Raw genomic sequence first — 11090 nt, 5'->3', positions numbered from 1 at the left:
CCCCCAAATCATGTTGGAAAAAAAAATTACAAACACGATCAAATTTGACAAAATGCTAATAATCATTAAAAAAACTAAACCAGCAAAAAATGGGAAAAAAAATGGGAAAACATTCAAAACAAAAAAAAAATCTAATCAATTCAGGTTTTCAAAAATAACAAAGAAAACTCTCCCCAATCATGTTGAAAAAAAATTACGAACATGATTAGTTAAAAAATCATTAAAAAAAATCAAACCAGCAAAAAATGGAAAAAAAACAGATACAAATTCAGTACAAATACTAATAAAAATGTAATCAATTTTGTTTTTCAAAAATAACAATGAAAAATCACCTTAAATCATGTTGAAAAAAAAATTACAAACACGATCAAATTTAACAAAATGGTTAAAAATCATTAAAAAAAAATAAACCAGCAAAAAATGAAAAAAAATTTAAAAATTCATAACAAACAAAAATGTAATCAATTCAGATTTTTAAAAATAACAATGAAAAATCACCTTAAATCATGTTGAAAAAAAAAATTACAAACACGATCAAATTTGACAAAATGGTTAAAAATCATTAAAAAAATTAAACATGCAAAAAAAAAAGAAAAAATCAATAAAAATTCAAAAAATAAAAAATCTAATCAATTCAGGTTTTTAAAAATAACAATGAAAAATCACCTTAAATCATGTTGAAAAAAAAAATTACAAACACGATCAAATTTGACAAAATGGTTAAAAATCATTAAGAAAATTAAACATGCAAAAAAAAAAAGGAAAAAATCAATAAAAATTCAAAAAATAAAAAATCTAATCAATTCAGTTTTTCAAAAATAACAAAGTAAATTCTCCTCAAATCATGTTGAAAAAAAAAATTACAATCAAATTTAACAAAACAGAGAAACCTTGATAGGATGATCACATTAAATATTTGAACCCTTTTATTTTTTAAAATAAAATCATCACAAAGCGATGAAATAAATCCGGAGGTGCCGGCGTAGCGAGATTACGAGCCGCTCAGATTACAGGCCGGATTAACCGACACCTAATCTGGCCGTATCGTGGCGATAATCCCGCCTCGGCCGTGGGAACGCCGCCATAATCCAGCCTATGATCCGCCCGTAAAGCCCCATATTATCACGCCGGCGCCCCCCCCCGTCCTGCAGGGGTCAAAGGTCGAGCCGCCGTCGCCACGGCAACTCCTTCAGGTGATACCGGGATGAAACTCTACTTTCTGACTAACTTCATTTATCAGAATATTTTGGGTTTTTAGTTAAACATTTTTTGTTTTTTTTTAATGATTTTTAACTCATCTTTATTTTTTTTTCGTGAGTGGATATCTTTGTGACGGGATCACAAATGTGATTTTTATTTTTTAAGAAATGGATTCGAATATTTAATAGGTTTGCTTTAAAGGATTCTGTGCACTTTTTCGGATGTGATAGTGATTGTGCTCTTTTTTTTTCTGACTGATTTGGGGAGATTTTATTTTATTTTTATTTTGATATTTCTGACAAACTTAATTTATTAGAATTTTTTTGGTTTTTAGATATTATACATTTTCTCATTGCAATTTTTAAAAATGATTTTTAACTCCTCTTTTTGAGTCTATTATGAGTTGATTATATTTTTTAAGAATGGATTCAAATATTTAATGTGTTTGCTTTCAAGGTTTCTGTGCACTTTTTTATATTTGATAGTGATTCTAGTTTTTTATAGATTTTTCTCAGTTATTTTTTTGTGAAAAAGTTAATTTATTGGATTTTTTTGTTTTTTAGTTTTATATATATATATATATATATATATATATATATATATATATATATACATTTTTTGTTTATTAATTTCTAATTCATCCTTTTTTATTCATTTATTATTTGATTAAATTGTGACTTGATCACAAATGTGATTTTGTTTCTAAAAGAATGTTTTCAAATATTAAATGTGATTTCTTTAAAGGTTTTTTTAAATGTATTATTCCTTATCTAATTTATTTCTATTTTCTCAAGCCGGTTTGTGCTTACATTTGATTAATTTCTAAAAAAAAACAATTTATTAGAATTTTAAATTCAATTACTTTGTTTCTTTTTCTTTTTTTTTAATTCATTTGTTTTTTTAAATAGTTATATCCACTTTAAGCTCATTTGTTTTATTTATTAATGCAATCATTTAATCATTTCTTGTATAATTTTGTTTTGTTTGCTCCAATTATTGCTTCATTTTGTTTTATTTAGAAAAAAAATATTTGTATTTTTTCTGTTTTCGGTGACATTAAGTCATTCCTTTAAAATAGTTTTATATATATTATATTATATATTATATATATTATAGCTCATTTGTTCATGTATTTTCATGATCTCATTTCTTTCTGTTTGCAATCAATTTATAAATCAGTGTCATTTCTAAAAAAAAAAAAAATTCATTTGAATGTTAAATTCAATCCCTTTGAGTTTTTTTTTCATTTTTTTTAATTTCCATTTCTTTTTATCTACTTTTAGCTCATCTCAGTTTCAACTTACAATTATTGTTTTTTTTTCTGTATCCAATCCCTGATTATTTTATAATTACTAATATTATTATTCTCCAAATTCAGATATTTCCCTTTTTTATATATAATTCAATTACTTTGTTTCTTTTTCTTTTTTTTATTAATTTTATTTTTCAAACAGTTATATCCACTTTTATCTCATTTGTTTTATTTATTAATGCAATCATTTAATCATTTCTTGTATAATTTTGTTTTGTTTGATATAATTATTGCTTCATTTTGTTTTATTTAAAAAAAAAGTATTTTTCCTGTTTTCGGTGACATTAAGTTATTCTTTTAAAATAGATATATATATTATATTATATATTATATACATTATAGCTCATTTGTTCATGTATTTTCATGATCTCGTTTCTTTCTGTTTGCTATCAAATTATAATTCAGTGTCATTTCTAATTTCAAAAAAAAAAAAATCATTTGAATGTTAAATTCAATCCCTTTGAGTTTTTATTCATTTTTTTTAAATTTAATTTCTTTTTATCTACTTTTAGCTCATCTCAGTTTCAACTTACAATTATTGTTTTTTTTCTGTATCCAATCCCTGATTATTGAATAATCACTAATATTATTATTCTCCAGATTCAGATATTTCCCATTTTTATTTTATTTTTTTTTGTTTATTAATTTTTAATTCATCCTTTTTATTCATTTATCATTTGATTATTTGATCTTATTATTTGATATTATTCTGTATCCAATCCCTGATTATTTTATAATCACTAATATTATTATTCTCCAGATTCAGATATTTCCCATTTTTATTTTTATTTTTTTTTGTTTATTAATTTTTAATTCATCCTTTTTATTCATTTATTATTTGATTATTTGATATTATTCTGTATCCAATCCCTGATTATTTTATAATCACTAATATTCTTATTCTCCAGATTCAGATATTTCGAAAAAAAAAAAAAATAAAAATAATAATAATTTTTTGATAATTTTTTTTTATTTCTATTTTTTAATCCTTTCCGCTTTTGCGCCGCGGATCCTCGTCGTCCGAGGCTTCGGTTCAGGCAGGTGTCAGACCGCTGGCCGCCGGAGAGGACAGAATAGGTATTTGTGTGTCTGAACGCCGAGCTCTGCGTGTGTGTGTGTGTGTGTGTGTGTGTGTGTGTGTGTGTGTGTGAGGATTATTACCTCTTTGTGACCTTTGCATTCCGCCCCTCTCCACAGAGCCGCACCAACACACCAGAAAACGCCGCGCTCAGGGTTTTCCATTGACAGCAAAGTGCTTACAGGCAGGGTGTGTGTCGGGGGGCGGCGGCGGCGGCGGCGGGGGCCGCTGGCGTTTCCAGGTGCTGCGACGAGCGCCGGCGCCGGGTGGACAGTGATGACGAGGGGGTTTTCCATTGTGCGGCGAGGCTCCGCGTTCGGCCTTTGCCAGGGTATAAAAGGCCGGCGCTCGGCGAGGGAACCAGCACGAGCCAGACTCCCTCACACGGCACTGCAAGCTGTACTAACGCAGGTAAGGACACACACACACACACACACACACGCACACACACACGCGCCGCAACAAGCACCAGTCCAACCCCTCCAGATCCCCCTTTATGTTTGCAACAACAACAACAACAAAAAAAAAACAGTCCGTCTCCCCCGTCGCTAGACTCTCCTGAAGCCCCTCACCATGTCTCAGACCGCCAAGTCCGCCTCCAGCCAGGGCACCGACGCCAAGGACAAGGGCGCCCCCGCCCCCGCCGCCTCCAGCAAGGCCACCAAGACCGGGGAGCCCGGCGTGGGATCCTTCAGAGTGAGTCCGCGCCGAGAGAAGCGAAAAAAAAAAGCGAAAAAATGCCTTCGTCTACCCGGACGAATCGCTCACTTGGATGGGAATCGGTGAGTCGTTCGGATTTTACGAATCAGCTCCCGGTTCACTCCGGGCTCGGCTCGAAAGGAGGGGTTAGTCGGAAAAAAATGAGCGTTCCCGGAGGATAGACTGAAGTGCTAAGCTAACAGAGAGCAGGAAGTGGAGTGAGCTAGAAAATGAAAAAAAAAAGGGAGCTAACGCTATCAGGAGGCCTGCTAGCAATAATCATTAATATGATTTATAAATGAAATACATTGAAATACATTGAAATGTAAAACATCTCGACGACTTTCGGACAATCGGCGCAGAAACCAAGATTTCCCCGTCATTCTCACTTCAATCTCGTTATTTTGCTCAGAAAAACAACCCCCAAAAAAATCTTTTTTTTTTTTTTTTTTGAAAAAATACAACAAAAGTGAGAATCATATACAGTTATAGATAATATAGATTTTTTTTTTTTTCACTTTTTTCACTTTTTTTTAACCAAAGAAAAAGGGAGGGTTCAGAAGCCCCGCCCCCTCCGCTAACCCTCGCCGCCCGCCCTTGTGTCCAGATCATGCTGTTCGACCAGGAGAACTTCCAGGGCAGGATGATCGAGGTGCAGGCCGAGTGCATGAACGTGTGCGACCGCGGCCTGGACAGAGTGCGGAGCATCATCGTGGAGAGCGGCCCGTAAGTCTAGACCCCGCCCCCAAATCCTGAACCTCCACTTCCTCACTCTGCCCCCAAATGTAGCCTAACCCCCAACTCCCCAAGTCTCTAATCCCGCTTTCCCTTCCCCTTCTCTTTCCCTTCTCCTTCTCCGCCCCCTGCCTCCTCCCTTCTTCTACCGCCCCAAACCCCTCCCCACCACCCCCACCTCTCCAGCTTTGTTGCCTTTGAGCAGACTAACCTCCGCGGGGAGATGTTCATCCTGGAGAAGGGGGAGTATCCTCGCTGGGACACCTGGAGCAACTCCTACCGCAGCGACTGCCTCATGTCCCTCAGGCCCATCCGCATGGTAGGAGCCCCACGGGGAGGGGCGGGAGTTTGGTTTTTATTGATCTGTCCACGACTTCCTGGTTGGAGAAGCTAAAGTGCGCGAGTCCATTGGTCCAAAACACCGGGAAAAGCTCAAAGAAGCGACCATCGAGTAGCCTATCGCCATCGATTAGTTCGATCGACTCATCGGTCCATGTATCGGTGCTGTTGCGCAAGAGAACCCCCGTTGGGGTTCCCGTGCTTCGCTACGGGCTAACCGCCTAGTTTTTCACCAGCTAGCGTGACTCACCAAGAAGTGCCGGAAGTGCCGATTCCGCATTTGGGAAGAGTCGGTTGAAGAGTCGGTGAATGGGGTCAAAGGGCAATGGAGACGGTTTCAGGAAGTTAGGAGGAGGAGCAGCTCCTCAGGGCAAGCAGTAGGTGGGGCTGGATATTTGGCGGTAGCATTAGCAAAGTGCGCACATATGCCGACGATGTGACGGATTTTGCCGCTTTGCGCGTATACCTTCGTCCAACTTCCTGACCTTTCCAATGTGTCGCAATGCCGCAGACTCTCTGGGCTTCCGCTCAGGCTCGTCTGGCGCAAAAATTGAACCGACGTGCCTGATTAGCATCTTAGCATGACATAGCGGTAGCCGAATCGGAGTCCTTGTCGGCAGTAGCGTGACCGTTTCGTGGTTATGCGAGGGCGAACCGGAGTTTTTGTCACGTACGTAGCCCCGAAAGAAGCTACATTAGAATTAGCCGATTTTAGCATACGGTTTGGTAGCTATTGTAAATTATTCCCATCCCATTATTCCCATTGTTCCCATCCAAGTGCGGCGGTCGATCGACATGGCAACGCAGAGGCGTTGCTATGGTAACCGTCAGGAGCGGTAGGTCGCGGCGGCGTCAACGGGTGGAAGGAAAGTTCCGAGTCTCACTCCTCAAGTCACTGTTCGGCACACGCGACCACGGATTCTACCCGCGAGCTAGCCGACTAGCGTTGCAGAGCTAACCGTAGCATCGCACCACTGAGGCTACTCTTTTGGTTCGTTTTGATTTCCAACCCTGTTTAGCGGGTTGCTAATCAACGTACCGTCGATGTTATGAAACAACAGCGAATTTCCAACACGCTAATGTTAGCTTACAGCTAACACTCATTAAGCTAACGGGATTTTTTTCGAACCCCCCGACTCCCCACTTACCTTCTGCCCCCCCCATCCAGGACAGCATGGAGCACAAGATCTGCCTGTATGAGCTCTCTGACTTCAAGGGCAACAAGATGGAGATCCAGGAGGATGACGTGCCCACCCTCTGGGCGCATGGCTTCTGCGACAGAGTGGGCAGCGTGAGGGTTCCCGGAGGATCGTGAGTACACGCCGGAGGGGGCGGGGTCTGAGCGCGCTCAGTGGCGAGCGACCGCGGCGGAGGGAAATCGGAACGTGAGCTGCGAAAACACAAAAAAAAAAAATACATTTGTTTACCGCGGTGTCAGTTTTTTTTTTTGAACCCCCGTGGCGTTCTCGAGTTCCGCCACAATGCGGTCGTTCATGAAAAAAAAAAAAAAAAGGGAACCGTGACGGCGTGTCATCACAAGGCTCGGAGCTGGACTCTGCGGTGTTTTCTTTGCAGAAGGGGGTTATTTTTAGCCAGGAATTTTTGACATTGACATGATTTGTAAGCCAAACATGGCGTCCGACTGGCCGCTGGATCCGCCTCGGGGTCCGTCTCACAGGCGGAGATGGCGGCGGCGGCGGCGGCGGCGGCGGGGGTTTCCTTAAAAAACACCGGTGGAAGCTGCTGTTTTGACAACGGTCTCGCTTAACCTCCCTGCATGTCCTTAAAACCCCCCCCAATCCCACAAGAGTTCCCTCAAAGAATGCTTAGAACGTTTCGGTTGATATGTAGAACCTCCTGGGGAAACACAGATGAGCGACAAAGGGTGGTATTTCCGGATGGACCCCTGGAAGGGACTTCCAGGACAACTCCTGCAACCTCCTTAGAACAGCCGAATCCCGGTGAAGAACCGCCGGAACGTCTTCGAAGATGCCGAGATGCTTTTCAGGAACATTTCTAAAGATCTCTAGAATATCCTCCACAGTCCCCTGACTCCAGAGGGGACTCTCAGGGGATCCTAGGTACCTTTCGGCCCTCTTGAATGGCCCTAAAAAAACTCCCTTGTGGTCCCCGGAGTCCTTATTTGCCTCCTGGAGGTCCCAAATTTCCCAAAACACTTTAGGAACTAACCTCGGGAGCTCTAGTAGAACTCCTGGACCCTCCTCATGGAGCATTCTCTAGTCCTGATAGAAGGTCAAACCTCTCTGGGGACCACAGGAACCCCTTAGAGCTACAGAAGATCTAATTCATGACTAGACCTAAGGACTGCAGAACCGGGGTGTCTAAAATGCCATCCAGGTTTTGTTCAAGACGATGTAAAGTCAACGGCCATCTTGAGAACCTCACCAAAGTCTTCCAAAGCTACTACATCTTGAGGTTTACCTGGACCGTCTTTGGTCCCTTCTAGAGCCGCACTGGAGAACCCTAGATTCCCATTGGAACCTCATCGATGTGGCCGATACCTTCTCCAGAATCTGCCAAACCTTTTAAAGAACCCTGCAGAACATTGCAAAGGTATCCTAGAACCTCTTTAAAGATCTTGCAAACCTCATTCCTCACTTGTCCATCTTCACCATCTGGAACTTCGAGAACCACCCAAGAGTACCTGATATTAGTAGACCCACTAGACTTCACCTCCAACGGCTGTCTTGCACCTCCTTACTGAGAAGACGAGTGCCTGTAAAGACCCTTAGAACATTTTTGGTCACCTCATTGGTCACCTCATCGGCTAGAACGTCCCTACTGAGCATACGAGCTCCTGTAAAGACACCTAGAAAGTTGTGTCATTTCTAGAACCTCACCGGTACCCCTGTGGCGCTTGCGGAGGATCCACTTTACCTCCAAAGGTGGTCTAGAACCTTCTCACTAAGCTTCCTAGCTCATCCGAAGACCCTGAGAATGTTGTTAGGCATCTCTAGGAACTCATTGGTACCCCTGCGGAGCTTGTGGAGGACCAACTACTTCTACTGGTTGGCTAGAGCTTCCTTACCGAGAAGACGGCTTCTTTGATGCCCCTTAGAACATTGTGGGTCACCTCTAGAGCCTCACTGGTACCCCTTCTGGAGCTTGCAGAGGACTCACTTTACCTCCAAAGGTTGTCTAGAACCTTCACACCGAGCTTCCTAGCTCCTTGGAACATTGTGGGTCACCTCTAGAGCCTCACTGGTACCCCTCTGGAGTTTGTGGAGGACTAACTTTACCTCCAAAGGTGGTCTAGAACCTTCACACTGAGCTTCCTAGCTCCTTAGAACATTGTGGGTCACCTCTAGAGCCTCACTGGTACCCTTCTGGAGCTTGCAGAGGACTCACTTTACCTCCAAAGGTTGTCTAGAACCTTCACACTGAGCTTCCTAGCTCCTTGGAACATTGTGGGTCACCTCTAGAGCCTCACTGGTACCCCTCTGGAGTTTGTGGAGGACTAACTTTACCTCCAAAGGTGGTCTAGAACCTTCACACCGAGCTTCCTAGCTCCTTAGAACATTGTGAGTCACCTCTAGAGCCTCACTGGTACCCCTCTGGAGTTTGTGGAGGACTAACTTTACCTCCAAAGGTTGTCTAGAACCTTCACACTGAGCTTCCTAGCTCCTTAGGAACATTGCGAGTCATCTCCAGGAACTCATTCTGTGGAGGTTGTGGAGGCCCGACTTTTGGTCTAGAACCTCCTCACCAAGCTTCATTAAAGACCCTGTAGGACAGCGATCAGTGCAAGAGCGCCCCCTAGTGGCCTGCCGGCACCACAGCACTTTGCACAAACCCTAAAAAAAAAAAATAACTGCGCTAAACGTTACCCTAGCAGAAGGTTCTGCGGGGAACGTTCTCACGGACGCTGAAAATAAAGAGAGAACCCACGAACCGGCCGGTTCTCACGTCTCTGTGTTGTGTTCTGTGTGATTCTGTGCACGCCGCGACGGACCAATCAGAGCGCGGAACTCAGATGCGGGTTGTCGCCATAGCAACTACCATCAACGACCGAGAAATAAATCGAACACGCGGAAGTAAACAAGGAACTGTACATATAAAGATATACATTAACAATATGATCTGAAGAGAGACATTTTAAAAAAATGCGTTAAATTAAAAGTTTTTAAAAAAATTCAAAAAAATTCAAAAAAATCCAAGAAAAATAATTCTATAATATTCTCAAAAAAGGTCTGGATGCTGAAAATAAAAAAGTGAAATAAATCCTGAACCCGTCCGGAAAGGAGCTTCATTTAAATTTTCCCATTAATTAATTTAAAAAAATTTCAAAAAAAAAAAAAAAAAAATTTTTTTTTTTAAAATGTACGCAGAATTTTTTTTTTTTTTTTTTTCTTGTATTTCTTGTTGACACATGATGATCTCCGAATGTCCCCCCCCTCTCCTCCCCCAGGTGGGTGGGCTACCAGTACCCCGGCTACCGAGGCTACCAGTACCTGTTCGAGTGCGGCGACTACAGACACTACAACGACTTCTCCGCCTTCCAGCCCCAGATCCAGTCCATGCGTCGCATCAGGGACATGCAGTTCCACCAGAGAGGCTGCTTCAACCTCACCACCGCCAGCAAGTGAGCCCCCACTTCCGACGTGACCCCTGACCCCGACGCCCCCCCCCCCCCGCCCTGCTGGCCGGACGGCGCTGTTGTAGCCACGCGGCTTTTTATCCCGACCCCGTGTTTCTTTTCTTTCTTCCTTGCGATTAAAACCAAAACAAGAAGAAGAAGAAGAAAAGTAGCCCCTCACTCCTCTTTCCTTCCCCTCCCTCACCATCATCGCTCCATCCCGAAAAAGGAAAGACAGAACGAGAGTACGACACCGAACGACCGTAACTGACTTTTTATGGTGCTAAGAAAAATAAACGTGTTGTGAAAAACCTCAGACAGCACACGGCCTGGTGCACTTTATTGATTTTTATTTTTTTTTTTCCTTCCCTTCTTCTTCTTCTTCTCGTCTTCCTCCCGCCGGGCGCTTCTTCATATTTACATTTTTTTTTTTTTTTTTCTAGCCCGTGACCTTTATTTTAACTGACAGGTCGGCCGCGCAAACAAAACGTGACGAGCTTAAATGTCGTCGTTTAGTTTTTGACGCAAATTGTGTTTTTAATACCATAATAACAACATAAGTCTTTACAATAAGGTAATAGTAACATATTGATCCTTATGAGACAATAATATCACAATGTTCAATATAAGACGATGATTATTATCATTATTATCAACAATAATATTACACATAACATACAGGAGTGTCTCAGGAAATAAGAATATTGTGATAAACCTCTTTATCTTCTGTAATGCAATTACAAAAATGTCATACAAAAGTAATTTTCTGGTTTTTTTTTAATTGCATTACAGACGATAAAGAATTTTATCACAATATTCTAATTTTCTGAGACAGTCCTGTATATTATAGCATGTTATTGTAAGATAATTGCAATGTAATGTGCACAATACCAATAATAATAATATAATGCTCTTATGAATAATAATATGTAAAATAATAGCAACATAATGTGCGTTATAATGTAATGGTAATATAATTATGACCTTGTTATGATCAGAATAAGTTAATAATAACAAAATGTTCACCGTTGATAATATTCTGTAAACATGTAACATAATGTTCACAATGACATAATAATAAGTTTCATTGTAGATAATAGTAACATAATATTCATATAAGTTTAAGATTA

General features: G+C 40.6%; 1 protein-coding gene across 1 annotated transcript; it reads left to right on the top strand.

Annotated features, from left to right (window-relative positions):
* Positions 1–3838: 3838 nt before the first annotated feature.
* On the top strand, positions 3839–10033 carry crybb1 (crystallin, beta B1). The gene is made up of 6 exons (XM_086152822.1): positions 3839–4001; positions 4143–4286; positions 4897–5015; positions 5211–5343; positions 6532–6674; positions 9793–10033. The coding sequence occupies exons 1-6, from the start codon at positions 3867–3869 to the stop codon at positions 9968–9970; spliced, it is 852 nt and encodes a 283-aa protein (XP_086008948.1). The 5' UTR covers positions 3839–3866; the 3' UTR covers positions 9971–10033.
* The last annotated feature ends 1057 nt before the right edge of the window (positions 10034–11090 follow it).

The sequence above is a fragment of the Fistularia commersonii genome, chromosome 9 (genome assembly GCF_037954325.1).
Source record: "Fistularia commersonii isolate RoL2024-O1a breed Wild chromosome 9, RoL_Fcom_v1.0, whole genome shotgun sequence".
In the NCBI taxonomy this organism is placed as follows: domain Eukaryota; kingdom Metazoa; phylum Chordata; class Actinopteri; order Syngnathiformes; family Fistulariidae; genus Fistularia; species Fistularia commersonii.
The sequence above is the reverse complement of the archived record's forward strand: the minus strand, read 5'-3'. Positions and strand labels throughout refer to the sequence as shown.

Excerpts from the sequence above, each read along its gene's own strand:
- crybb1 (XM_086152822.1), top strand. The coding sequence starts at position 3,867 with ATGACGAGGGGGTTTTCCATTGTGCGGCGAGGCTCCGCGTTCGGCCTT. Across the intron at positions 4,002-4,142 it reads TGCAAGCTGTACTAACGCAG|ACTCTCCTGAAGCCCCTCAC; the intron begins GTAAGGACACAC and ends CCCCGTCGCTAG. Across the intron at positions 5,016-5,210 it reads ATCATCGTGGAGAGCGGCCC|CTTTGTTGCCTTTGAGCAGA; the intron begins GTAAGTCTAGAC and ends CCACCTCTCCAG.